Consider the following 27608-nt stretch of genomic DNA (forward strand, 5'->3'; position numbering starts at 1 on the left):
CATAGCTACTATACCATAGCTACTGCACTATAGCTACTATACCATATCTACTGCACTATAGCTACTGTACCATAGCTACTATACCATAGCTACTGCACTATAGCTACTGTACCATAGCTACTATACCATAGCTACTGCACTATAGCTACTGTACCATAGCTACTATACCATAGCTACTGCACTATAGCTACTGTACCATAGCTACTATACCATAGCTACTGCACTATAGCTACTGTACCATAGCTACTATAACATAGCTACTGCACTATAGCTACTGTACCATAGCTACTATACCATAGCTACTGCACTATAGCTACTGTACCATAGCTACTATACCATAGCTACTGTACCATAGCTACTATACCATAGCTACTGCACTATAGCTACTATACCATATCTACTGCACTATAGCTACTGTACCATAGCTACTATAACATAGCTACTGCACTATAGCTACTGTACCATAGCTACTATAACATAGCTACTGCACTATAGCTACTGTACCATAGCTATACTACTGTACCATAGCTACTATAGCTACTATAGCTACTGTACCATAGCTACTATAGCTACCATAGCTACTGCACTATAGCTACTATAGCTACTGCACTATAGCTACTGTACCATAGCTACTGCACTATAACTACTGTACCATAGCTACTATAACATAGCTACTGCACTATAGCTACTGTACCATAGCTACTGCACTATAACTACTATACCATAGCTACTGCACTATAGCTACTGCACTATAGCTACTATACCATAGCTACTGCACTATAGCTACTATAGCTACTATAACATAGCTACTGTACCATAGCTACTGCACTATAGCTACTATACCATAGCTACTGCACTATAGCTACTATAACATAGCTACTGCACTATAGCTACTGTACCATAGCTACTATAACATAGCTACTGTACCATAGCTACTGCACTATAACTACTGTTCTATAGCTACTGCACTATAACTACTGTTCTATAGCTACTGCACTATAGCTACTATACCATAGCTACTGCACTATAGCTACTGTACCATAGCTACTATAACATAGCTACTGCACTATAGCTACTGCACTATAGCTACTATAACATAGCTACTGTACCATAGCTACTGCACTATAGCTACTATACCATAGCTACTATAACATAGCTACTGTACCATAGCTACTGCACTATAGCTACTATACCATAGCTACTATAACATAGCTACTGTACCATAGCTACTGCACTATAGCTACTATACCATAGCTACTGCACTATAGCTACTGTACCATAGCTACTATAACATAGCTACTGCACTATAGCTACTATACCATAGCTACTATAACATAGCTACTGTACCATAGCTACTGCACTATAGCTACTATACCATAGCTACTGCACTATAGCTACTGTACCATAGCTACTATAACATAGCTACTGCACTATAGCTACTATACCATAGCTACTGCACTATAGCTACTGTACCATAGTTGTACCATAGTTACTATAGCTACTATAACATAGCTACTATAACATAGCTACTGCACTATAGCTACTGTACCATAGCTACTGTACCATAGCTACTATACCATAGCTACTGCACTATAGCTACTGTACCATAGCTACTGTACCATAGCTACCATAGCTACTATAACATAGCTACTATAACATAGCTACTATACCATAGCTACTATAACATAGCTACTATACCATAGCTACTATAACATAGCTACTGTACCATAGCTACTATACCATAGCTACTGTACCATAGCTACTGTACCATAGCTACTGTACCATAGCTACTGCACTATAGCTACTATACCATAGCTACTGCACTATAGCTACTGTACCATAGCTACTATAACTACTATACCATAGCTACTATACCATAGCTACTATAACATCAACTATACCATATCTACTGCACTATAGCTACTGTACCATAGCTACTATACCATAGCTACTGCACTATAGCTACTGTACCATAGCTACTATACCATAGCTACTGCACTATAGCTACTGTACCATAGCTACTGTACCATAGCTACTATACCATAGCTACTGCACTATAGCTACTGTACCATAGCTACTATACCATAGCTACTGCACTATAGCTACTGTACCATAGCTACTATACCATAGCTACTGCACTATAGCTACTGTACCATAGCTACTATACCATAGCTACTGCACTATAGCTACTGTACCATAGCTACTATAACATAGCTACTGCACTATAGCTACTGTACCATAGCTACTATACCATAGCTACTGCACTATAGCTACTGTACCATAGCTACTATACCATAGCTACTGTACCATAGCTACTATACCATAGCTACTGCACTATAGCTACTATACCATATCTACTGCACTATAGCTACTGTACCATAGCTACTATACCATAGCTACTGCACTATAGCTACTGTACCATAGCTACTATACCATAGCTACTGCACTATAGCTACTGTACCATAGCTACTATACCATAGCTACTGCACTATAGCTACTGTACCATAGCTACTATACCATAGCTACTGCACTATAGCTACTGTACCATAGCTACTATAACATAGCTACTGCACTATAGCTACTGTACCATAGCTACTATACCATAGCTACTGCACTATAGCTACTGTACCATAGCTACTATACCATAGCTACTGTACCATAGCTACTATACCATAGCTACTGCACTATAGCTACTATACCATATCTACTGCACTATAGCTACTGTACCATAGCTACTATAACATAGCTACTGCACTATAGCTACTGTACCATAGCTACTATAACATAGCTACTGCACTATAGCTACTGTACCATAGCTACTATACCATAGCTACTGCACTATAGCTACTGTACCATAGCTACTATAACATAGCTACTGTACCATAGCTACTATAGCTACTATAACATAGCTACTATACCATAGCTACTGCACTATAGCTACTGCACTATAGCTACTGTACCATAGCTACTGCACTATAACTACTGTTCTATAACTACAATACCATAGCTACTGTTCTATATCTACTATACCATAGCTACTGCACTATAACTACTGTTCTATAACTACTGTTCTATAACTACTGTTCTATAACTACAATACCATAGCTACTATAACATCAACTATACCATATCTACTGCACTATAGCTACTGTACCATAGCTACTATACCATAGCTACTGCACTATAGCTACTGTACCATAGCTACTATACCATAGCTACTGCACTATAGCTACTGTACCATAGCTACTATACCATAGCTACTGCACTATAGCTACTGTACCATAGCTACTGTACCATAGCTACTATACCATAGCTACTGCACTATAGCTACTGTACCATAGCTACTATACCATAGCTACTGCACTATAGCTACTGTACCATAGCTACTATACCATAGCTACTGCACTATAGCTACTGTACCATAGCTACTATACCATAGCTACTGCACTATAGCTACTGTACCATAGCTACTATAACATAGCTACTGCACTATAGCTACTGTACCATAGCTACTATACCATAGCTACTGCACTATAGCTACTGTACCATAGCTACTATACCATAGCTACTGTACCATAGCTACTATACCATAGCTACTGCACTATAGCTACTATACCATATCTACTGCACTATAGCTACTGTACCATAGCTACTATACCATAGCTACTGCACTATAGCTACTGTACCATAGCTACTATACCATAGCTACTGCACTATAGCTACTGTACCATAGCTACTATACCATAGCTACTGCACTATAGCTACTGTACCATAGCTACTATACCATAGCTACTGCACTATAGCTACTGTACCATAGCTACTATAACATAGCTACTGCACTATAGCTACTGTACCATAGCTACTATACCATAGCTACTGCACTATAGCTACTGTACCATAGCTACTATACCATAGCTACTGTACCATAGCTACTATACCATAGCTACTGCACTATAGCTACTATACCATATCTACTGCACTATAGCTACTGTACCATAGCTACTATAACATAGCTACTGCACTATAGCTACTGTACCATAGCTACTATAACATAGCTACTGCACTATAGCTACTGTACCATAGCTACTATACCATAGCTACTGCACTATAGCTACTGTACCATAGCTACTATAACATAGCTACTGTACCATAGCTACTATAGCTACTATAACATAGCTACTATACCATAGCTACTGCACTATAGCTACTGCACTATAGCTACTGTACCATAACTACTGCACTATAACTACTGTACCATAGCTACTATAACATAGCTACTGCACTATAGCTACTGTACCATAGCTACTGCACTATAACTACTATACCATAGCTACTGCCCTATAGCTACTGCACTATAGCTACTATACCATAGCTACTGCACTATAGCTACTATAGCTACTATAACATAGCTACTGTACCATAGCTACTGCACTATAGCTACTATACCATAGCTACTGCACTATAGCTACTATAACATAGCTACTGCACTATAGCTACTGTACCATAGCTACTATAACATAGCTACTGTACCATAGCTACTGCACTATAACTACTGTTCTATAGCTACTGCACTATAACTACTGTTCTATAGCTACTGCACTATAGCTACTATACCATAGCTACTGCACTGTAGCTACTGTACCATAGCTACTATAACATAGCTACTGCACTATAGCTACTGCACTATAGCTACTATAACATAGCTACTGTACCATAGCTACTGCACTATAGCTACTATACCATAGCTACTATAACATAGCTACTGTACCATAGCTACTGCACTATAGCTACTATACCATAGCTACTATAACATAGCTACTGTACCATAGCTACTGCACTATAGCTACTATACCATAGCTACTGCACTATAGCTACTGTACCATAGCTACTATAACATAGCTACTGCACTATAGCTACTATACCATAGCTACTATAACATAGCTACTGTACCATAGCTACTGCACTATAGCTACTATACCATAGCTACTGCACTATAGCTACTGTACCATAGCTACTATAACATAGCTACTGCACTATAGCTACTATACCATAGCTACTGCACTATAGCTACTGTACCATAGTTACTATAGCTACTATAACATAGCTACTATAACATAGCTACTGCACTATAGCTACTGTACCATAGCTACTGTACCATAGCTACTATACCATAGCTACTGCACTATAGCTACTGTACCATAGCTACTGTACCATAGCTACCATAGCTACTATAACATAGCTACTATAACATAGCTACTATACCATAGCTACTATAACATAGCTACTATACCATAGCTACTATAACATAGCTACTGTACCATAGCTACTATACCATAGCTACTGTACCATAGCTACTGTACCATAGCTACTGTACCATAGCTACTGCACTATAGCTACTATACCATAGCTACTGCACTATAGCTACTGTACCATAGCTACTATAACTACTATACCATAGCTACTATACCATAGCTACTATAACATCAACTATACCATATCTACTGCACTATAGCTACTGTACCATAGCTACTATACCATAGCTACTGCACTATAGCTACTGTACCATAGCTACTATACCATAGCTACTGCACTATAGCTACTGTACCATAGCTACTGTACCATAGCTACTATACCATAGCTACTGCACTATAGCTACTGTACCATAGCTACTATACCATAGCTACTGCACTATAGCTACTGTACCATAGCTACTATACCATAGCTACTGCACTATAGCTACTGTACCATAGCTACTATACCATAGCTACTGCACTATAGCTACTGTACCATAGCTACTATAACATAGCTACTGCACTATAGCTACTGTACCATAGCTACTATAACATAGCTACTGCACTATAGCTACTGTACCATAGCTACTATACCATAGCTACTGCACTATAGCTACTGTACCATAGCTACTATAACATAGCTACTGTACCATAGCTACTATAGCTACTATAACATAGCTACTATACCATAGCTACTGCACTATAGCTACTGCACTATAGCTACTGTACCATAGCTACTGCACTATAACTACTGTACCATAGCTACTATAACATAGCTACTGCACTATAGCTACTGTACCATAGCTACTGCACTATAACTACTATACCATAGCTACTGCACTATAGCTACTGCACTATAGCTACTATACCATAGCTACTGCACTATAGCTACTATAGCTACTATAACATAGCTACTGTACCATAGCTACTGCACTATAGCTACTATACCATAGCTACTGCACTATAGCTACTATAACATAGCTACTGCACTATAGCTACTGTACCATAGCTACTATAACATAGCTACTGTACCATAGCTACTGCACTATAACTACTGTTCTATAGCTACTGCACTATAACTACTGTTCTATAGCTACTGCACTATAGCTACTATACCATAGCTACTGCACTATAGCTACTGTACCATAGCTACTATAACATAGCTACTGCACTATAGCTACTGCACTATAGCTACTATAACATAGCTACTGTACCATAGCTACTGCACTATAGCTACTATACCATAGCTACTATAACATAGCTACTGTACCATAGCTACTGCACTATAGCTACTATACCATAGCTACTATAACATAGCTACTGTACCATAGCTACTGCACTATAGCTACTATACCATAGCTACTGCACTATAGCTACTGTACCATAGCTACTATAACATAGCTACTGCACTATAGCTACTATACCATAGCTACTATAACATAGCTACTGTACCATAGCTACTGCACTATAGCTACTATACCATAGCTACTGCACTATAGCTACTGTACCAAAGCTACTATAACATAGCTACTGCACTATAGCTACTATACCATAGCTACTGCACTATAGCTACTGTACCATAGTTACTATAGCTACTATAACATAGCTACTATAACATAGCTACTGCACTATAGCTACTGTACCATAGCTACTGTACCATAGCTACTATACCATAGCTACTGCACTATAGCTACTGTACCATAGCTACTGTACCATAGCTACCATAGCTACTATAACATAGCTACTATAACATAGCTACTATACCATAGCTACTATAACATAGCTACTATACCATAGCTACTATAACATAGCTACTGTACCATAGCTACTATACCATAGCTACTGTACCATAGCTACTGTACCATAGCTACTGTACCATAGCTACTGCACTATAGCTACTATACCATAGCTACTGCACTATAGCTACTGTACCATAGCTACTATAGCTACTATAACATAGCTACTATACCATAGCTACTGCACTATAGCTACTATACCATAGCTACTGCACTATAGCTACTGTACCATAGCTACTGCACTATAGCTACTGTACCATAGCTACTGCACTATAGCTACTGTACCATAGCTACCATAGCTACTATAACATAGCTACTATAACATAGCTACTATACCATAGCTACTGCACTATAGCTACTGTACCATAGCTACTGCACTATAGCTACTATACCATAGCTACTGCACTATAGCTACTGTACCATAGCTACCATAGCTACTGTACCATAGCTACTATACCATAGCTACTGCACTATAGCTACTGTACCATAGCTACTATAACATAGCTACTGCACTATAGCTACTGTACCATAGCTACTATAACATAGCTACTGCACTATAGCTACTATACCATAGCTACTATAACATAGCTACTGTACCATAGCTACTATAACATAGCTACTGCACTATAGCTACTGTACCATAGCTACTATACCATAGCTACTGCACTATAGCTACTGTACCATAGCTACTATAACATAGCTACTGTACCATAGCTACTATAACATAGCTACTGTACCATAGCTACTATACCATAGCTACTGCACTATAGCTACTGTACCATAGCTACTATAACATAGCTACTGTACCATAGCTACTATAACATAGCTACTGTACCATAGCTACTATAACATAGCTACTGTACCATAGCTACTATAACATAGCTACTGTACCATAGCTACTGCACTATAGCTACTGTACCTACTGCAACTTTTTCTCATACTCTTCCATGCCAAGCTCACCATGTTTTTTTCATGGGAATGTATACAGTCTCCATTCTCTTGAATATCTTTTATCTGTCTTCAGATAAAGGGCTCAGCTAGCGCATCTCCATTGCTTTCCTGTTGTGCCATTTTGCTTGCAGCATTTAAATAGGTGATGAGCGACTCAACTATTATGGAAGAAGAAACACCATCCATCATTCTAACTAAGTAGAACTAAGTCTAACTAAGCCATTCTCACTAAGTAGAACTAAGCCTAACTAAGCCATTCTAACTAAGTAGAACTACGTCTAACTAAGCCATTCTAACTAAGTAGAACTACGTCTAACTAAGCCATTCTCAATAAGTAGAACTAAGTCTAACTAAGCCAGTCTAACTAAGTAGAACTACGTCTAACTAAGCCATTCTATCTAAGTAGAACTAAGTCTAACTAAGCCAGTCTAACTAAGCCATTCTAACTAAGTAGAATTAAGTCTAACTAAACCATTCTAACTAAGAAGAATTAAGTCTAACTAAACCATTCTAACTAAGTTCAACTGAGCAAGTTTAACTAAGCCATTCTAACTAAGTAGAACTAAGCCTAACTAAGCCATTCTAAGTAGAACTAAGCCTAACTAAGCCATTCTAACTAAGTCCAACTAAGCCATTCTAACTAAGTAGAACTAAGTCTAACTAAGCCATTCTAACTAAGTAGAACTAAGTCTAACTAAGCCATTCTAACTAAGTCTAACTAAGCCAGTCTAACTAAGTAGAACTAAGTCTAACTAAGCCATTCTAACTAAGTCTAACTAAGCCAGTCTAACTAAGCCATTCTAACTAAGTAGAACTAAGCCATTCTAACTAAGTAGAACTAAGCCATTCTAACTAAGTAGAACTAAGCCATTCTAACTAAGTAGAACTAAGCCATTCTAACTAAGTAGAACTAAGCCATTCTAACTAAGTAGAACTAAGCCATTCTAACTAAGTCTAACTAAGCCAGTCTAACTAAGTAGAACTAAGTCTAACTAAGCCATTCTAACTAAGTCTAACTAAGCCAGTCTAACTAAGCCATTCTAACTAAGTAGAACTAAGCCATTCTAACTAAGTAGAACTAAGCCATTCTAACTAAGTAGAAGTAAGCCATTCTAACTAAGTAGAACTAAGCCATTCTAACTAAGTAGAACTAACCCATTCTAACTAAGTAGAACTAAGCCATTCTAACTAAGTAGAACTAAGCCATTCTAACTAAGTAGAACTAAGCCATTCTAACTAAGTCATTCAAACCAGGTTTGGGGTCAATTCCAATTTCCTTCCTGAATTGACAGAATTGATTGAAATAGAATTGAGCCCAACTCTGACGGTGATCATGGTGATCATGGTGATTCCACGACACCTTTATGACAGTGGCATATAATAGGAAACGTCATCTTCCTATAAACAGAGTGACTATTGGATATAAATATAACATGACTATTAAATAACATTTGACCATTTGATATAACTACATAACCATTATAACATAACCATCTGATATAACTACATAACCATTATAACATAACCATCTGATATAACTACATAACCATTATAACATAACCATCTGATATAACTACATAACCATTATAACATAACCATCTGATATAACTACATAACCATTATAACATAACCATCTGATATAACTACATAATCATTATAACATAACCATCTGATATAACTACATAACCATTATAACATAACCATCTGATATAACTACATAACCATTATAACATAACCATCTGATATAACTACATAACCATTATAACATAACCATCTGATATAACTACATAACCATTATAACATAACCATCTGATATAACTACATAACCATTATAACATAACCATCTGATATAACTACATAACCATTATAACATAACCATCTGATATAACTACATAACCATTATAACATAACCATCTGATATAACTACATAACCATTATAACATGACCATCTGATATAACTACATAACCATTATAACATAACCATCTGATATAACTACATAACCATTATAACATAACCATCTGACCATCTGATATAACTACATAACCATTATAACATAACCATCTGACCATCTGATATAACTACATAACCATTATAACATAACCATCTGATATAACTACATAACCATTATAACATAACCATCTGATATAACTACATAACCATTATAACATAACCATCTGACCAACTGATATAACTACATAACCATTATAACATAACCATCTGACCAACTGATATAACTACATAACCATTGGATGCCACCATGTGCCGCCATGTTCCTTGTAGTTCTTTGCCATCGGGCAGAGCTAGATGAAATAACGCCATTACAACCACATTACAACCAGAACTGGTTCAAATCTGGCTATAGTGACATCATTGCAACTGGGTTCTAGCTAATCACCGCAGAGCACGTGTCCCAAATGGTACTCCATTCACTATGTAGTTCACTACTTTGGACCAGGACCAATAGAGCTCTAGTCCAAAAAAGTAGTCCTCTATATAGGGAATAGATTGGCATTTGGGACATGGCCAACTGAAGCAGCCCCGATCATCAATATCTGTCTGTGTCTGCATTTTCTGCTTTTTTACCTGCATGCCAAAGGTCTTCACATGGTCAGAGAGCAGGACCATTTGTTTCAGCAACAAACCCCCATTTGAACCAAACAAAACGCTCAGCTAATCTGGATCGCTGCACATCTCTTGGTCGAGTATAGTAGTTATATATAGTATAGTAGTTATATATAGTGTGTAGTAGTTATATATAGTGTGTAGTAGTTATATATAGTGTATAGTAGTTATGTATGGTATATTAGTAAGTATATAGTATAGTAGTTATGTACAGTATAGTAGTTTTGTATAGTATAGTAGTAAGTATATATTATAGTAGTTATATATAGTGTATAGTAGTCTAACTAAGCCAGTCTAACTAAGCCATTCTAACTAAGTAGAATTAAGTCTAACTAAACCATTCTAACTAAGAAGAATTAAGTCTAACTAAACCATTCTAACTAAGTTCAACTGAGCAAGTTTAACTAAGCCATTCTAACTAAGTAGAACTAAGCCTAACTAAGCCATTCTAAGTAGAACTAAGCCTAACTAAGCCATTCTAACTAAGTCCAACTAAGCCATTCTAACTAAGTAGAACTAAGTCTAACTAAGCCATTCTAACTAAGTAGAACTAAGTCTAACTAAGCCATTCTAACTAAGTCTAACTAAGCCAGTCTAACTAAGTAGAACTAAGTCTAACTAAGCCATTCTAACTAAGTCTAACTAAGCCAGTCTAACTAAGCCATTCTAACTAAGTAGAACTAAGCCATTCTAACTAAGTAGAACTAAGCCATTCTAACTAAGTAGAACTAAGCCATTCTAACTAAGTAGAACTAAGCCATTCTAACTAAGTAGAACTAAGCCATTCTAACTAAGTAGAACTAAGCCATTCTAACTAAGTCTAACTAAGCCAGTCTAACTAAGTAGAACTAAGTCTAACTAAGCCATTCTAACTAAGTCTAACTAAGCCAGTCTAACTAAGCCATTCTAACTAAGTAGAACTAAGCCATTCTAACTAAGTAGAACTAAGCCATTCTAACTAAGTAGAAGTAAGCCATTCTAACTAAGTAGAACTAAGCCATTCTAACTAAGTAGAACTAACCCATTCTAACTAAGTAGAACTAAGCCATTCTAACTAAGTAGAACTAAGCCATTCTAACTAAGTAGAACTAAGCCATTCTAACTAAGTCATTCAAACCAGGTTTGGGGTCAATTCCAATTTCCTTCCTGAATTGACAGAATTGATTGAAATAGAATTGAGCCCAACTCTGACGGTGATCATGGTGATCATGGTGATTCCACGACACCTTTATGACAGTGGCATATAATAGGAAACGTCATCTTCCTATAAACAGAGTGACTATTGGATATAAATATAACATGACTATTAAATAACATTTGACCATTTGATATAACTACATAACCATTATAACATAACCATCTGATATAACTACATAACCATTATAACATAACCATCTGATATAACTACATAACCATTATAACATAACCATCTGATATAACTACATAACCATTATAACATAACCATCTGATATAACTACATAACCATTATAACATAACCATCTGATATAACTACATAATCATTATAACATAACCATCTGATATAACTACATAACCATTATAACATAACCATCTGATATAACTACATAACCATTATAACATAACCATCTGATATAACTACATAACCATTATAACATAACCATCTGATATAACTACATAACCATTATAACATAACCATCTGATATAACTACATAACCATTATAACATAACCATCTGATATAACTACATAACCATTATAACATAACCATCTGATATAACTACATAACCATTATAACATAACCATCTGATATAACTACATAACCATTATAACATGACCATCTGATATAACTACATAACCATTATAACATAACCATCTGATATAACTACATAACCATTATAACATAACCATCTGACCATCTGATATAACTACATAACCATTATAACATAACCATCTGACCATCTGATATAACTACATAACCATTATAACATAACCATCTGATATAACTACATAACCATTATAACATAACCATCTGATATAACTACATAACCATTATAACATAACCATCTGACCAACTGATATAACTACATAACCATTATAACATAACCATCTGATATAACTACATAACCATTATAACATAACCATCTGACCAACTGATATAACTACATAACCATTGGATGCCACCATGTGCCGCCATGTTCCTTGTAGTTCTTTGCCATCGGGCAGAGCTAGATGAAATAACGCCATTACAACCACATTACAACCAGAACTGGTTCAAATCTGGCTATAGTGACATCATTGCAACTGGGTTCTAGCTAATCACCGCAGAGCACGTGTCCCAAATGGTACTCCATTCACTATGTAGTTCACTACTTTGGACCAGGACCAATAGAGCTCTAGTCCAAAAAAGTAGTCCTCTATATAGGGAATAGATTGGCATTTGGGACATGGCCAACTGAAGCAGCCCCGATCATCAATATCTGTCTGTGTCTGCATTTTCTGCTTTTTTACCTGCATGCCAAAGGTCTTCACATGGTCAGAGAGCAGGACCATTTGTTTCAGCAACAAACCCCCATTTGAACCAAACAAAACGCTCAGCTAATCTGGATCGCTGCACATCTCTTGGTCGAGTATAGTAGTTATATATAGTATAGTAGTTATATATAGTGTGTAGTAGTTATATATAGTGTGTAGTAGTTATATATAGTGTATAGTAGTTATGTATGGTATATTAGTAAGTATATAGTATAGTAGTTATGTACAGTATAGTAGTTTTGTATAGTATAGTAGTAAGTATATATTATAGTAGTTATATATAGTGTATAGTAGTTAGTATGTAGTATAGTAGTTATGTATAGTATAGTATGTATAGTATAGTAGTTATGTATAGTATAGTAGTTATATATAGTATATAGTATAGTAAGTATATAGTATAGTAGTTATATATAGTGTATAGTAGTTAGTGTGTAGTATAGTAGTTATATATAGTGTATAGTAGTTAGTATGTAGTATAGTAGTATGTAGTATAGTAGTTATATATAGTGTATAGTAGTTAGTATGTAGTATAGTAGTTATATATAGTATATAGTGGTTTTATATATAGTATAGTACATATTCTATAGTATAGAAGTTATATATAGTATAGTAGTTAGTGTATAGTATAGTAGTAATTTATAGTGTATAGTAGTTTTATACACAGTATACAGTATAGCACTTATGTATAGTATATAGTATAGTACTTATGTATAGTATAGTAGTTATTTATAGTATATAGTATAGTACTTATGTATAGTATAGTAGTTATTTATAGTATATAGTATAGTAGTTGTATTCATGTGTCCTTTGTGCTTTGTGTTTAAATATGTGTCATTACTGTATTGTTGGGTTATATTATACGGTTGTGTTTGGTTTTAATAACAAGCTTGTGTTGGTCTGTCTGTGCTGGGTTTAACAAAATGCTTTCAAGCTTACTGTCTATTTCAGTAGATAGAAGAGGAATTTAGACACAAGCAAGTACACAGACAAAATCTTCAGGCCTTTCTCAAAGTTTGACAGTTTTTCAATTTTTTATCGTAGCCTCATTTCCTGCCTTTAGGCATTTCCTGATTATTGACACAGTATATTTTTTAAAGGCTATTTTACCCATCTGTTCAGCAGCACGTATCAGCTAACAACAGAGACACGTACTTACTGCTATCAACAACAAACTGCTCATTGGACACAAATCAGAACAACTACTATGGAAATGGAACACAGACTATAAAGCAAGTCTTCTTCATGTGCATCTGTCCCAGATGGCACACTATTCCCTATGATGCGCACTATGGTCCCTGGTCAAAAGGAGTGTACTATATAGGGAACAGGGTGCCATATTTGGGACTGAGCCACACATGAAGACGACATGCTTTATATACAGTAATCTGTGTTCATTTTCATATTCGTTGTTCTGATTTGTGTCCAATTGGTAGTTCTTTGTTAATTGCAGTAGGTATATGTCAGACACTATAATTATAATAGCATTGGCTCTGTTGGGATAATTCATCATTTTCTCTTATGTAAAAAAAAAATAAAAAACACACAAAGAACAATTAGAGCTGAAGTCAATCCAACATCCTGTGTTAGCAGCAATGTTTACGCAGTAGCTTTGTTTACACAACTACTACCTGTAAAAATGTGCGTGCATTCTGGGAATTCTGACAACTAGAGGTACCTACCTACCAGTGTCAGGAGAATATACGTGCTATTTCACATGTACACAAAACTATTGCATAATGCAATAGATACTTTATATGCATCTTGACAGGTTTTTCGTTGCAACTAGAAATGTGTTGTTGAAATTGGCCTCCGTGTAGATGAAGTCGACCACTGACCAAGATATTAATGTATGATTTATGTATGATTTACTAGATAAATTGGTATTGAAGACGTCTCCCGAAACACAGACAGACATCTAAAAGCAGGCCGACCTGGTCTCACCTTAATCCATCCCCACCACATCATCATAACCGTGGTCTGATCAGAGCCTTAGAGAGACATATGTACCCAGACCTGGGTTCAAGTAACATTTGTTTTTAATTCTAATACTTTAAGCACCACGTTTAGTGGTGGAGTGCCAGGTGGGCGGAGTTTTGCGCTTGTGCAACTATTCCATTGGTTTCATAGCGTCAGGCAAGCTCAATCAAGCCCAGCTGAATTATTTCAAATGATTTCAAGTACTATTTGAACCCAGGTGTGATGTAACAGCCATACAAAGCTTCATCTCTGCCTAACGGTTTGTTATCAGTGCCCGTGTGTGATCTGTGTTGCCTAGGTTACGCCCCGGTGACAGGCATGTGCCACCCTCTGAGGAGCTGCACTCTGAACCACGAGGACGGATTCTCCTCGGCCTTCGTGGTGGCGCACGAGACCGGACATGTGTAAGTCATCGCAGCACACAGGCTGTGTCCCAAGTGGCGCCCTCTTCCCTGTTGTTCACTACTGTTGACCCAAGTGGCACCCTCTTCCCTGTTGTCCACTACTGTCGTCCCAAGTGGCGCCCTTCTCCCTGTTGTCCACTACTTTCGTCCCAAGTGGCGCCCTTCTCCCTGTTGTTCACTACTGTTGACCCAAGTGGCACCCTCTTCCCTGTTGTTCACTACTGTTGTCCCAAGTGGCACCATCTTCCCTGTTGTTCACTACTGTTGTCCCAAGTGGCACCCTCTTCCCTGTTGTTCACTACTGTTGACCAGGGTCCTACGGGACCTGTGAGCCCCATAGCTTGAAGAAACTAAAAGGAATACAAGCAAAGAGCTGCGTGTCAACAGAGAGTCAACAGTAGTGCTCTATATAGGGAACAGAGAGTCAACAGTAGTGCCCTATATAGGGAACAGAGAGTCAACAGTAGTGCTCTATATAGGGAACAGAGAGTCAACAGTAGTGCCCTCTATAGGGAACAGAGAGTCAACAGTAGTGCCCTCTATAGGGAACAGAGAGTCAACAGTAGTGCCCTATATAGGGAACAGAGAGTCAACAGTGGTGCCCTATATAGGGAACAGAGAGTCAACAGTAGTGCCCTATATAGGGAATAGAGAGTCAACAGTAATGTCCTATATAGGGAACAGAGAGTCAACAGTAGTGCCCTATATAGGGTACAGAGAGTCAACAGTAGTGCCCTATATAGGGAATAGAGAGTCAACAGTAATGTCCTATATAGGGAACAGAGAGTCAACAGTAGTGCCCTATTTAGGGAACAGAGAGTCATTTGAGACTGGCTTTGTGTTTGAGCGTAATACTGTGTTTTGCTCATCAATAACTCAGGTACCATTTCAACAGGTTAGGTATGGAACATGACGGACAGGGGAATCGTTGTTCTGACGAGACCAGCATGGGCAGCATCATGGCACCACTGGTCCAAGCAGCCTTCCATCGCTACCACTGGTCACGCTGCAGTAAACAGGAACTGAACCGATACATCCAGTAGGTGCAGCCTTCGCCGTACCACTGACTAGGGTTCTGACAACTTTCCCAGAGTTCACAGCTTTTCCAGGAATCCTGGTCACTGACATAACACTGACATCACTGACATGTATCACTGACCTATATCACTGACCTATAACTGACATATACCACTGACCTATCACTGACCTTTCACTGACCTATATCACTGACATATCACTGACATATATCACTGACATGTATCACTGACCTATCACTGACATGTATCACTGACCTATCACAGACTTGTATCACTGACCTATATCACGTCAACAGTGAAGAGGAAACTCTGGGATGCTGGCCTTCTAGTTCCTCTGTCCAGTGTCTGTGTCTTAATCTTTTCCTTTTATTGGTCGAGATATGGCTTTTTCTTTGCAACTCTGCCTAGAAGGCCAGCATCCCGGAGTCACCTCTTCACTGTTGACGTTGAGACTGGTGTTCTGCCTAGAAGGCCAGCATCCCGGAGTCGCCTCTTCACTGTTGATGTTGAGACTGGTGTTCTGCCTAGAAGGCCAGCATCCCAGAGTCACCTCTTCACTGTTGATGTTGAGACTGGTGTTCTGCCTAGAAGGCCAGCATCCCAGAGTCACCTCTTCACTGTTGACGTTGAGACTGGTGTTCTGCCTAGAAGGCCAGCATCCCAGAGTCACCTCTTCACTGTTGACGTTGAGACTGGTGTTCTGCCTAGAAGGCCAGCATCCCAGAGTCACCTCTTCACTGTTGACGTTGAGACTGGTGTTCTGCCTAGAAGGCCAGCATCCCAGAGTCACCTCTTCACTGTTGACGTTGAGACTGGTGTTCTGCCTAGAAGGCCAGCATCCCAGAGTCGCCTCTTCACTGTTGACGTTGAGACTGGTGTTCTGCCTAGAAGGCCAGCATCCCAGAGTCACCTCTTCACTGTTGACGTTGAGACTGGTGTTCTGCCTAGAAGGCCAGCATCCCAGAGTCGCCTCTTCACTGTTGATGTTGAGACTGGTGTTCTGCCTAGAAGGCCAGCATCCCAGAGTCACCTCTTCACTGTTGACGTTGAGACTGGTGTTCTGCCTAGAAGGCCAGCATCCCAGAGTCGCCTCTTCACTGTTGATGTTGAGACTGGTGTTCTGCCTAGAAGGCCAGCATCCCAGAGTCACCTCTTCACTGTTGATGTTGAGACTGGTGTTCTGCCTAGAAGGCCAGCATCCCAGAGTCACCTCTTCACTGTTGACGTTGAGACTGGTGTTCTGCCTAGAAGGCCAGCATCCCAGAGTCGCCTCTTCACTGTTGATGTTGAGACTGGTGTTCTGCCTAGAAGGCCAGCATCCCAGAGTCACCTCTTCACTGTTGATGTTGAGACTGGTGTTCTGCCTAGAAGGCCAGCATCCCGGAGTCACCTCTTCACTGTTGACGTTGAGACTGGTGTTCTGCCTAGAAGGCCAGCATCCCAGAGTCACCTCTTCACTGTTGACGTTGAGACTGGTGTTTTGCGGATACTATTTAATGAAGCTGCCAGTTGAGGACTTGTGAGGAGTCTGTTTCTCAAACTAGACACTCTAATGTACTTGTCCTCTTGCTCAGTTGTGCACCGGGGCCTCCCACTCCTCTTTCTATTCTGGTTAGAGACAGTTTGCTCTGTTCTGTGAAGGGAGTAGTACACAGCATTGTACGAGAGCTTCAGTTTGTTGCCAATTTCTCGCATGGAATAGCCTTCATTTCTCAGAACAAGAATAGACTGACGAGTTTCAGAAAAAAGTTATTTGTTTCTGGCCAGTTTGAGCATGTAATCGAACCTACAAATGCTGATGCTCCAGAAACTCAACTAGTCTAAAGAAGACCAGTTTTATTGCTTCTTTAATTAGCACTACAGTTTCCAGCTGTGCTAACATAATTGCAAAAGGGTTTTCTAATGATCAACTAGACTTGGATGAGCTAACACAGCATGCCATTGGAACACAGGAGTGATGGTTGCTGATAATGGGCCTCTGTACGCCTATGTAGATATTCCATAAAGAATCTGCCGTTTCCAGCTACAATAGTGATTTACAACATTAACAATGTCTACACTGTATTTCTGATCAATTTGATCAGCTCTAATGACTGTCTCTGTTCGGATGTGTCTTATCCCTCCATCTCTTATGACTGTCTCTGTTCTGATGTGTTTTATCTCCCTCCATCTCTTATGACTGTCTCTGTTCTGATGTGTCTTATCTCCCTCCAGCTCTTATGACTGTCTCTGTTCTGATGTGTCTTATCCCTCCATCTCTTATGACTGTCTCTGTTCTGATGTGTCTTATCTCCCTCCAGCTCTTATGACTGTCTCTGTTCTGATGTGTTTTATCTCCATCTCTTATGACTGTCTCTGTTCTGATGTGTCTTATCTCCCTCCAGCTCTTATGACTGTCTCTGTTCTGATGTGTCTTATCCCTCCATCTCTTATGACTGTCTCTGTTCTGATGTGTCTTATCTCCCTCCAGCTCTTATGACTGTCTCTGTTCTGATGTGTTTTATCTCCATCTCTTATGACTGTCTCTGTTCTGATGTGTCTTATCTCCCTCCAGCTCTTATGACTGTCTCTGTTCTGATGTGTCTTATCCCTCCATCTCTTATGACTGTCTCTGTTCTGATGTGTCTTATCTCCCTCCATCTCTTATGACTGTCTCTGTTCTGATGTGTCTTATCCCTCCATCTCTTATGACTGTCTCTGTTCTGATGTGTCTTATCTCCCTCCATCTCTTATGACTGTCTCTGTTCTGATGTGTCTTATCCCTCCATCTCTTATGACTGTCTCTGTTCTTATGTGTCTTATCTCCCTCCATCTCTTATGACTGTCTCTGTTCTGATGTGTCTTATCCCTCCATCTCTTATGACTGTCTCTGTTCTGATGTGTCTTATCTCCCTCCATCTCTTATGATTGTCTCTGTTCGGATGTGTTTTATCTCCAGCTCTTATGACTGTCTCTGTTCTGATGTGTCTTATCCCTCCAGCTCTTATGACTGTCTCCTGGACAACCCTTTTGAACACAAGTGGCCCAAGCTTCCTGAGCTACCTGGGATTAACTACTCCATGGACGAGCAGTGTCGTTTTGATTTCGGCGTGGGCTACAAGATGTGCACCGCTGTAAGTCCCCTCCAGCAGCTAGCTAGACCCCTGAGATCTGAGAATAACAATTGTGACCGTTGGTGACGGGGCAGCCTGTCAATGTGTGTCCCGAATGGCACCCTATTCCGTATATAGTGCACTGCTTTTTTACCAGGGCCCATCAGGGAATATCTTGCCATTTGGGACGCAGGTTTAGGACTGCATGGGGCACTCAGTACCACTCAGGACTTTGATCTTCTGAGGATGGGATTCAAATATTACACAGGTTAGTCTTAGATGGAGCAGGGTCCTGTGTTCTCCTTATTATCCCCCTGGTCCATATGCTTAGATAGTGGGCAGCTTTTTCACTGTTTGAGATTGCAGAGGGGACATGACTTCTGGGAAGAGACTAGGTGACCCGTAGACTGGCCACGGAAATGCACTAACTACCTCTCATCTCTCTCTCTGACCACCTCTTCCGTTCTCTATCTTCTTCTCTCTGATCTCCTTTTCCCTACTCTCTTCTCTTCTCTCTGACATCCTCTTCCCTACTCTCTCTCTCTTTGTCTCTCTCTTTGTCTCTCTCTTTGTCTCTCTGTCTCTGTCTCTGTCTCTTTCTCTCTCTCTGTCTCTCTCTCTCTTTCTCTCTGTCTCTGTCTCTCTGTCTCTCTCTGTCTCTGTCTCTCTCTCTCTCTCTCTCTCTCTCTCTCTCTCTCTCTCTCTATCTCTCTCTCTCTCTCGCTCTCTCTTTGTCTCTCTCTCTCTCTCTCTCTCTCTCTCTCTCTCTCTCTATCTCTCTCTCTCTCTCGCTCTCTCTTTGTCTCTCTCTCTCTCTCTCTCTCTCTCTCTCTCTCTCTCTCTCTCTCTCTCTGTCTCTGTCTCTTTCTCTCTCTCTGTCTCTCTCTCTCTTTCTCTCTGTCTCTGTCTCTCTGTCTCTTTCTGTCTCTGTCTCTCTCTCTCTCTCTCTCTCTCTCTGTCTCTCTGTCTCTGTCTCTGTCTCTTACTGTCTCTTACTGTCTCTGTCTCTCTCTGTCTCTCTCTGTCTCTCTCTGTCTCTCTGTCTCTCTCTCTCTCTCTCTCTCTCTCTCTCTCTCTCTCTCTCTCTCTCTCTCTCTCTCTCTCTCTCCCCTATAGTTCCGGACCTACGATCCCTGCAAGCAGCTGTGGTGTAGTCACCCTGACAACCAGTACTTTTGTAAGACCAAGAAGGGTCCTCCGGTGGATGGGACGGAGTGTGCACCGTCGAAGGTGGGAAATGGTTCGAAAACAAACCATGGATTTCTGATGACAATAGATAGACCTAATAATATACAGTGCTATACTTCATCTTTAGAAACAGTTCTCCAAAAAGTACACAATTACTTGAAGAAGTTTTACTAAATTAATATTAGAAATAACATATCGGCCCGTTTGAATGTTGTAATCATTTTTGGTGGGTGCTTATATTTGTTCTATGTCCCACATGTACTGATGTCCAACTGCAATGGCTGTGTAACACAGGTGGCACCTAACCCATACATTTAAAGAGCATTTAATCAGCTATTCATACTTCACGGACGAATAGTGTTCACTCTCATGTTCTACCCATGTTCCTTTAACCAGGATTGCTCGAAGCATAACAGTTGTCGTGAACTCTGACCCAGGAGATGTTCAGGGCTCATTCTAGCCATGGTTTTAATGCTAACGGAGCCAACGAATGGATAAAAATATATTGTATACATGTATGCACTGTTGACTCCACTGTCTCCTTTCTGAAAAAAAAATATATAAAACGTTTTTTTTTAAAATTAAGTACACAATAGTTCAAATGGATAAACAGAAGGAACAGTTTGAATGTACTTACTAAGCATTTAATTAGCGTGAAGTTAGCATTTCATTGGCTAGTCATGATTAATGGAGTGATGGAGTAGAGTAGCCGTCATCGCTCTATAGAGTTGTTATATACCATTGACATGGTCAGGGCTCCATTCTAGCCATGGTTTTAATGAGAATAGGGCTGATAAATGGACAGATAGTCTATGTACTGTATGTACTGTATGTCCTGTTGACTCTCCTGTGTCCTGTCTGTTTAGTGGTGCTTCAAGGGCCACTGTATCTGGCGCTCCTCTAACCAGCCTCAGGGCCATGACGGTAACTGGGGGTCCTGGACTAAGTTTGGGTCCTGCTCCAGAACCTGTGGAGGTGGAGTACGCTCCCGGAGCAGAACTTGTAACAACCCCGTGTGAGTGTCTGTCACAGGGGAACAGGTGGGGAGGGCATTGTGGGTAGTGTGGGTAGAGATGTATTAATCTGGCTCCGAGGTGGGTTCTTAGGTCTCCTCACTGACGTTATCCTCTGCATCCTGTTAGGACTTCTACCTACATCCTGTTAGGACTTCTACCTACATCCTGTTAGGACTTTTACCTACAACCTGTTAGAACTTCTACCTACAACCTGTTAGGACTTCTACCTACATCCTGTTAGGACTTCTACCTACATCCTGTTAGGACTTTTACCTACAACCTGTTAGAACTTCTACCTACATCCTGTTAGGACTTCTACCTACATCCTGTTAGGACTTCTACCTACAACCTGTTAGAACTTCTACCTACAACCTGTTAGAACTTCTACCTGCATCCTGTTAGGACTTCTACCTAGATCCTGTTAGGACTTCTACCTAGATCCTGTTAGGACTTCTACCTAGATCCTGTTAGGACTTGTGTGTGTGTGTGTGTGTGACTTTATGCGTATACTGTATGTGAGTATGTGTCATCTAAATAATAATGAACCCTGTGTACTACATCATGACCCTGAGTAGAGACTCAGATCTCAGATCTAGTTAAATGGAACTAATCACTGAACCTGGACGACAGGCCCAGTTCTACCCTGATCCACATTACAGTTAAATTAAACTAATCACTGAACCTGAACGACAGGTCCAGTTCTACCCTGATCCACATTACAGTTAAATGGATCTGATCACTGAACCTGAACGACAGGCCCAGTTCTACCCTGATCCACATTACAGTTAAATTAAACTAATCACTGAACCTGAACGACAGGCCCAGTTCTACCCTGATCCACATTACAGTTAAATGGATCTGATCACTGAACCTGAACGACAGGCCCAGTTCTACCCTGATCCACATTACAGTTAAATGGATCTAATCACTGAACCTGAACGACAGGCCCAGTTCTACCCTGATCCACATTACAGTTAAATTAAACTAATCACTGAACCTGAACGACAGGCCCTCCTGGGATGTATCCCAAATTGCATTCTATTCACTGCACTACTTTTGACCTGGGTCCATAGGGAATAGGGTGCTATTTGGGATACACGCTAGGTGTTGATTACTGGGTTGCTTGTTTATTGTTTCCGTGTTGTCGCCCCCTGTCTCCAGGCCTGCGTACGGCGGTCGGGATTGCCCCGGTTCCACCTTCGATTACCAGATGTGTAACATGGAGGAGTGTGTCGGACCCTACGAGGACTTCCGCGCTCAACAGTGTGTCCAGAGGAGCAACAAATATCACAAGAACACCAAGCACACCTGGCTCCCTTACGAACACCCAGATGGTAGGACACAGCCTGCTTCCCAAATGGAACACTATGCCTTTTAGTTTGGGGTTTGGGGTGGCAGAAGGGCAGAAGAGATACAATGCAAACTTTCTCTTGTCATTTATTTAGTTTATCTTCACTCAGTCTGGACTAAAGGATGTGTTCATTTTGATTTCTTTCTCTAGGGAGTTTTACTAGCCACAGTGCTTCTGCCTCTGTGTTGCTTTCTCTCTGGTATCTTAGACTGGGTATCCTCTAGAGAGTTTTACTAGCCACAGTGCCTCTGCCTCTGCGTTGCTTTCTCTCTGGTATCTTAGACTGGGTATCCTCTAGGGAGTTTTACTAGCCACAGTGCTTCTGCCTCTGCGTTGCTTTCTCTCTGGTATCTTAGACTGGGTATCCTCTAGGGAGTTTTACTAGCCACAGTGCCTCTGCCTCTGCATTACTCTCTCTCTGGTATCTTAGACTGGGTATCCTCTAGGGAGTTTTACTAGCCACAGTGCTTCTGCCTCTGCGTTGCTTTCTCTCTGGTATCTTAGACTGGGTATCCTCTAGGGAGTTTTACTAGCCACAGTGCCTCTGCATTACTTTCTCTCTGGTATCTTAGACTGGGTATCCTCTAGGGAGTTTTACTAGCCACAGTGCCTCTGCGTTGCTTTCTCTCTGGTATCTTAGACTGGGTATCCTCTAGGGAGTTTTACTAGCCACAGTGCCTCTGCGTTGCTTTCTCTCTGGTATCTTAGACTGGGTATCCTCTAGGGAGTTTTACTAGCCACAGTGCCTCTGCCTCTGCGTTACTTTCTCTCTGGTATCTTAGACTGGGTATCCTCTAGGGAGTTTTACTAGCCACAGTGCCTCTGCGTTGCTTTCTCTCTGGTATCTTAGACTGGGTATCCTCTAGAGAGTTTTACTAGCCACAGTGCTTCTACCTCTGCATTGCTTTCTCTCTGGTATCTTAGACTGGGTATCCTCTAGGGAGTTTTACTAGCCACAGTGCCTCTGCCTCTGCGTTACTTTCTCTCTGGTATCTTAGACTGGGTATCCTCTAGGGAGTTTTACTAGCCACAGTGCCTCTGCGTTGCTTTCTCTCTGGTATCTTAGACTGGGTATCCTCTAGGGAGTTTTACTAGCCACAGTGCCTCTGCCTCTGCGTTACTTTCTCTCTGGTATCTTAGACTGGGTATCCTCTAGGGAGTTTTACAAGCCACAGTGCCTCTGCGTTGCTTTCTCTCTGGTATCTTAGACTGGGTATCCTCTAGGGAGTTTTACTAGCCACAGTGCCTCTGCCTCTGCATTACTCTCTCTCTGGTATCTTAGACTGGGTATCCTCTAGGGAGTTTTACTAGCCACAGTGCCTCTGCGTTGCTTTCTCTCTGGTATCTTAGACTGGGTATCCTCTAGAGAGTTTTACTAGCCACAGTGCTTCTACCTCTGCATTGCTTTCTCTCTGGTATCTTAGACTGGGTATCCTCTAGGGAGTTTTACTAGCCACAGTACTTCTGCCTCTGCGTTACTTTCTCTCTGGTATCTTAGACTGGGTATCCTCTAGGGAGTTTTACTAGCCACAGTGCCTCTGCGTTACTTTCTCTCTGGTATCTTAGACTGGGTATCCTCTAGGGAGTTTTACTAGCCACAGTGCCTCTGCGTTGCTTTCTCTCTGGTATCTTAGACTGGGTATCCTCTAGGGAGTTTTACTAGCCACAGTGCCTCTGCGTTGCTTTCTCTCTGGTATCTTAGACTGGGTATCCTCTAGGGAGTTTTACTAGCCACAGTGCCTCTGCCTCTGCGTTACTTTCTCTCTGGTATCTTAGACTGGGTATCCTCTAGGGAGTTTTACTAGCCACAGTGCCTCTGCGTTGCTTTCTCTCTGGTATCTTAGACTGGGTATCCTCTAGAGAGTTTTACTAGCCACAGTGCTTCTACCTCTGCATTGCTTTCTCTCTGGTATCTTAGACTGGGTATCCTCTAGGGAGTTTTACTAGCCACAGTGCCTCTGCCTCTGCGTTACTTTCTCTCTGGTATCTTAGACTGGGTATCCTCTAGGGAGTTTTACTAGCCACAGTACTTCTGCCTCTGCGTTGCTTTCTCTCTGGTATCTTAGACTGGGTATCCTCTAGGGAGTTTTACTAGCCACAGTGCTTCTGCCTCTGCGTTACTTTCTCTCTGGTATCTTAGACTGGGTATCCTCTAGGGAGTTTTACTAGCCACAGTGCCTCTGCGTTGCTTTCTCTCTGGTATCTTAGACTGGGTATCCTCTAGGGAGTTTTACTAGCCACAGTGCCTCTGCGTTGCTTTCTCTCTGGTATCTTAGACTGGGTATCCTCTAGGGAGTTTTACTAGCCACAGTACTTCTGCCTCTGTGTTGCTTTCTCTCTGGTATCTTAGACTGGGTATCCTCTAGGGAGTTTTACTAGCCACAGTGCCTCTGCGTTGCTTTCTCTCTGGTATCTTAGACTGGGTATCCTCTAGGGAGTTTTACTAGCCACAGTGCCTCTGCGTTGCTTTCTCTCTGATATCTTAGACTGGGTATCCTCTAGGGAGTTTTACTAGCCACAGTGCCTCTGCCTCTGCGTTACTTTCTCTCTGGTATCTTAGACTGGGTATCCTCTAGGGAGTTTTACTAGCCACAGTGCCTCTGCGTTGCTTTCTCTCTGGTATCTTAGACTGGGTATCCTCTAGAGAGTTTTACTAGCCACAGTGCTTCTACCTCTGCATTGCTTTCTCTCTGGTATCTTAGACTGGGTATCCTCTAGGGAGTTTTACTAGCCACAGTGCCTCTGCCTCTGCGTTACTTTCTCTCTGGTATCTTAGACTGGGTATCCTCTAGGGAGTTTTACTAACCACAGTACTGCTGCCTCTGCGTTGCTTTCTCTCTGGTATCTTAGACTGGGTATCCTCTAGGGAGTTTTACTAGCCACAGTGCTTCTGCCTCTGCGTTACTTTCTCTCTGGTATCTTAGACTGGGTATCCTCTAGGGAGTTTTACTAGCCACAGTGCCTCTGCGTTGCTTTCTCTCTGGTATCTTAGACTGGGTATCCTCTAGGGAGTTTTACTAGCCACAGTGCCTCTGCCTCTGCATTACTCTCTCTCTGGTATCTTAGACTGGGTATCCTCTAGGGAGTTTTACTAGCCACAGTGCCTCTGCGTTGCTTTCTCTCTGGTATCTTAGACTGGGTATCCTCTAGAGAGTTTTACTAGCCACAGTGCTTCTACCTCTGCATTGCTTTCTCTCTGGTATCTTAGACTGGGTATCCTCTAGGGAGTTTTACTAGCCACAGTACTTCTGCCTCTGCGTTACTTTCTCTCTGGTATCTTAGACTTGGTATCCTCTAGGGAGTTTTACTAGCCACAGTGCCTCTGCGTTACTTTCTCTCTGGTATCTTAGACTGGGTATCCTCTAGGGAGTTTTACTAGCCACAGTGCCTCTGCGTTGCTTTCTCTCTGGTATCTTAGACTGGGTATCCTCTAGGGAGTTTTACTAGCCACAGTGCTTCTGCCTCTGCCTTGCTTTCTCTCTGGTATCTTAGACTGGGTATCCTCTAGGGAGTTTTACTAGCCACAGTGCCTCTGCGTTGCTTTCTCTCTGGTATCTTAGACTGGGTATCCTCTAGGGAGTTTTACTAGCCACAGTGCCTCTGCCTCTGCGTTACTTTCTCTCTGGTATCTTAGACTGGGTATCCTCTAGGGAGTTTTACTAGCCACAGTGCCTCTGCGTTGCTTTCTCTCTGGTATCTTAGACTGGGTATACTCTAGGGAGTTTTACTAGCCACAGTGCTTCTGTCTCTGCATTACTTTCTCTCTGGTATCTTAGACTGGGTATCTGAAAAACACTTAGTGACAACTGCTGATGTAAAAAGGGCTTTATAAAATGCATTTGATTGATTGATTGATCTTCACCCGTGTAGAGGCTCACAAGTGTGAATTGAGCTGTCAGTCCAAAGAGACCGGTGAGGTGGTGGTCATGAACCAGGTGATGCATGATGGGACGCGGTGCAGCTACACAGACCCTTTCAGTGTCTGCACCCGGGGGGAATGTCTGGTATGTACAGTATAGCTATCTCTCTATCTATACCGCTCTCTATCTATACCTCTCTCTATCTATACCTCTCTATCTATACCTCTCTATCTATACCTCTCTATCTGTACCTCTCTCTATCTATACCTCTATCTAAACCTCTCTATCTATACCTCTCTATCTATACCTATCTATCTGTACCTCTCTATCTATACCTCTATCTATACCTCTCTCTATCTGTACCTCTCTCTATCTGTACCTCTCTATCTACACCTCTTTATATATACCTCTCTACCTGTACCTCTCTATCTGTACCTCTCTCTCTATACCTCTCTATCTGTTCCTCTCTCTATCTGTACCTCTCTCTATCTATACCCCTATCTATACCTCTCT

The 27608-nt window shown here is 40.7% G+C and overlaps 1 protein-coding gene across 2 annotated transcripts in view; it reads left to right on the top strand.

Annotated features, from left to right (window-relative positions):
* The window catches only part of LOC139381244 (A disintegrin and metalloproteinase with thrombospondin motifs 3), a 134954-nt gene that overhangs the window by 78902 nt on the left and 28444 nt on the right, over positions 1-27608 (top strand). For both annotated transcript variants that reach the window (XM_071124718.1, XM_071124720.1), the window contains exons 7-13: positions 15446-15551; positions 16447-16590; positions 19569-19701; positions 20797-20910; positions 21735-21883; positions 23046-23218; positions 27106-27239. In XM_071124718.1, the coding sequence (XP_070980819.1) occupies positions 15446-15551; positions 16447-16590; positions 19569-19701; positions 20797-20910; positions 21735-21883; positions 23046-23218; positions 27106-27239 (953 nt within the window). The remainder of the gene's footprint in view (positions 1-15445; positions 15552-16446; positions 16591-19568; positions 19702-20796; positions 20911-21734; positions 21884-23045; positions 23219-27105; positions 27240-27608) is intronic.

The sequence above is a fragment of the Oncorhynchus clarkii genome, chromosome 23 (assembly GCF_045791955.1).
Source record: "Oncorhynchus clarkii lewisi isolate Uvic-CL-2024 chromosome 23, UVic_Ocla_1.0, whole genome shotgun sequence".
NCBI classification, from domain to species: domain Eukaryota; kingdom Metazoa; phylum Chordata; class Actinopteri; order Salmoniformes; family Salmonidae; genus Oncorhynchus; species Oncorhynchus clarkii.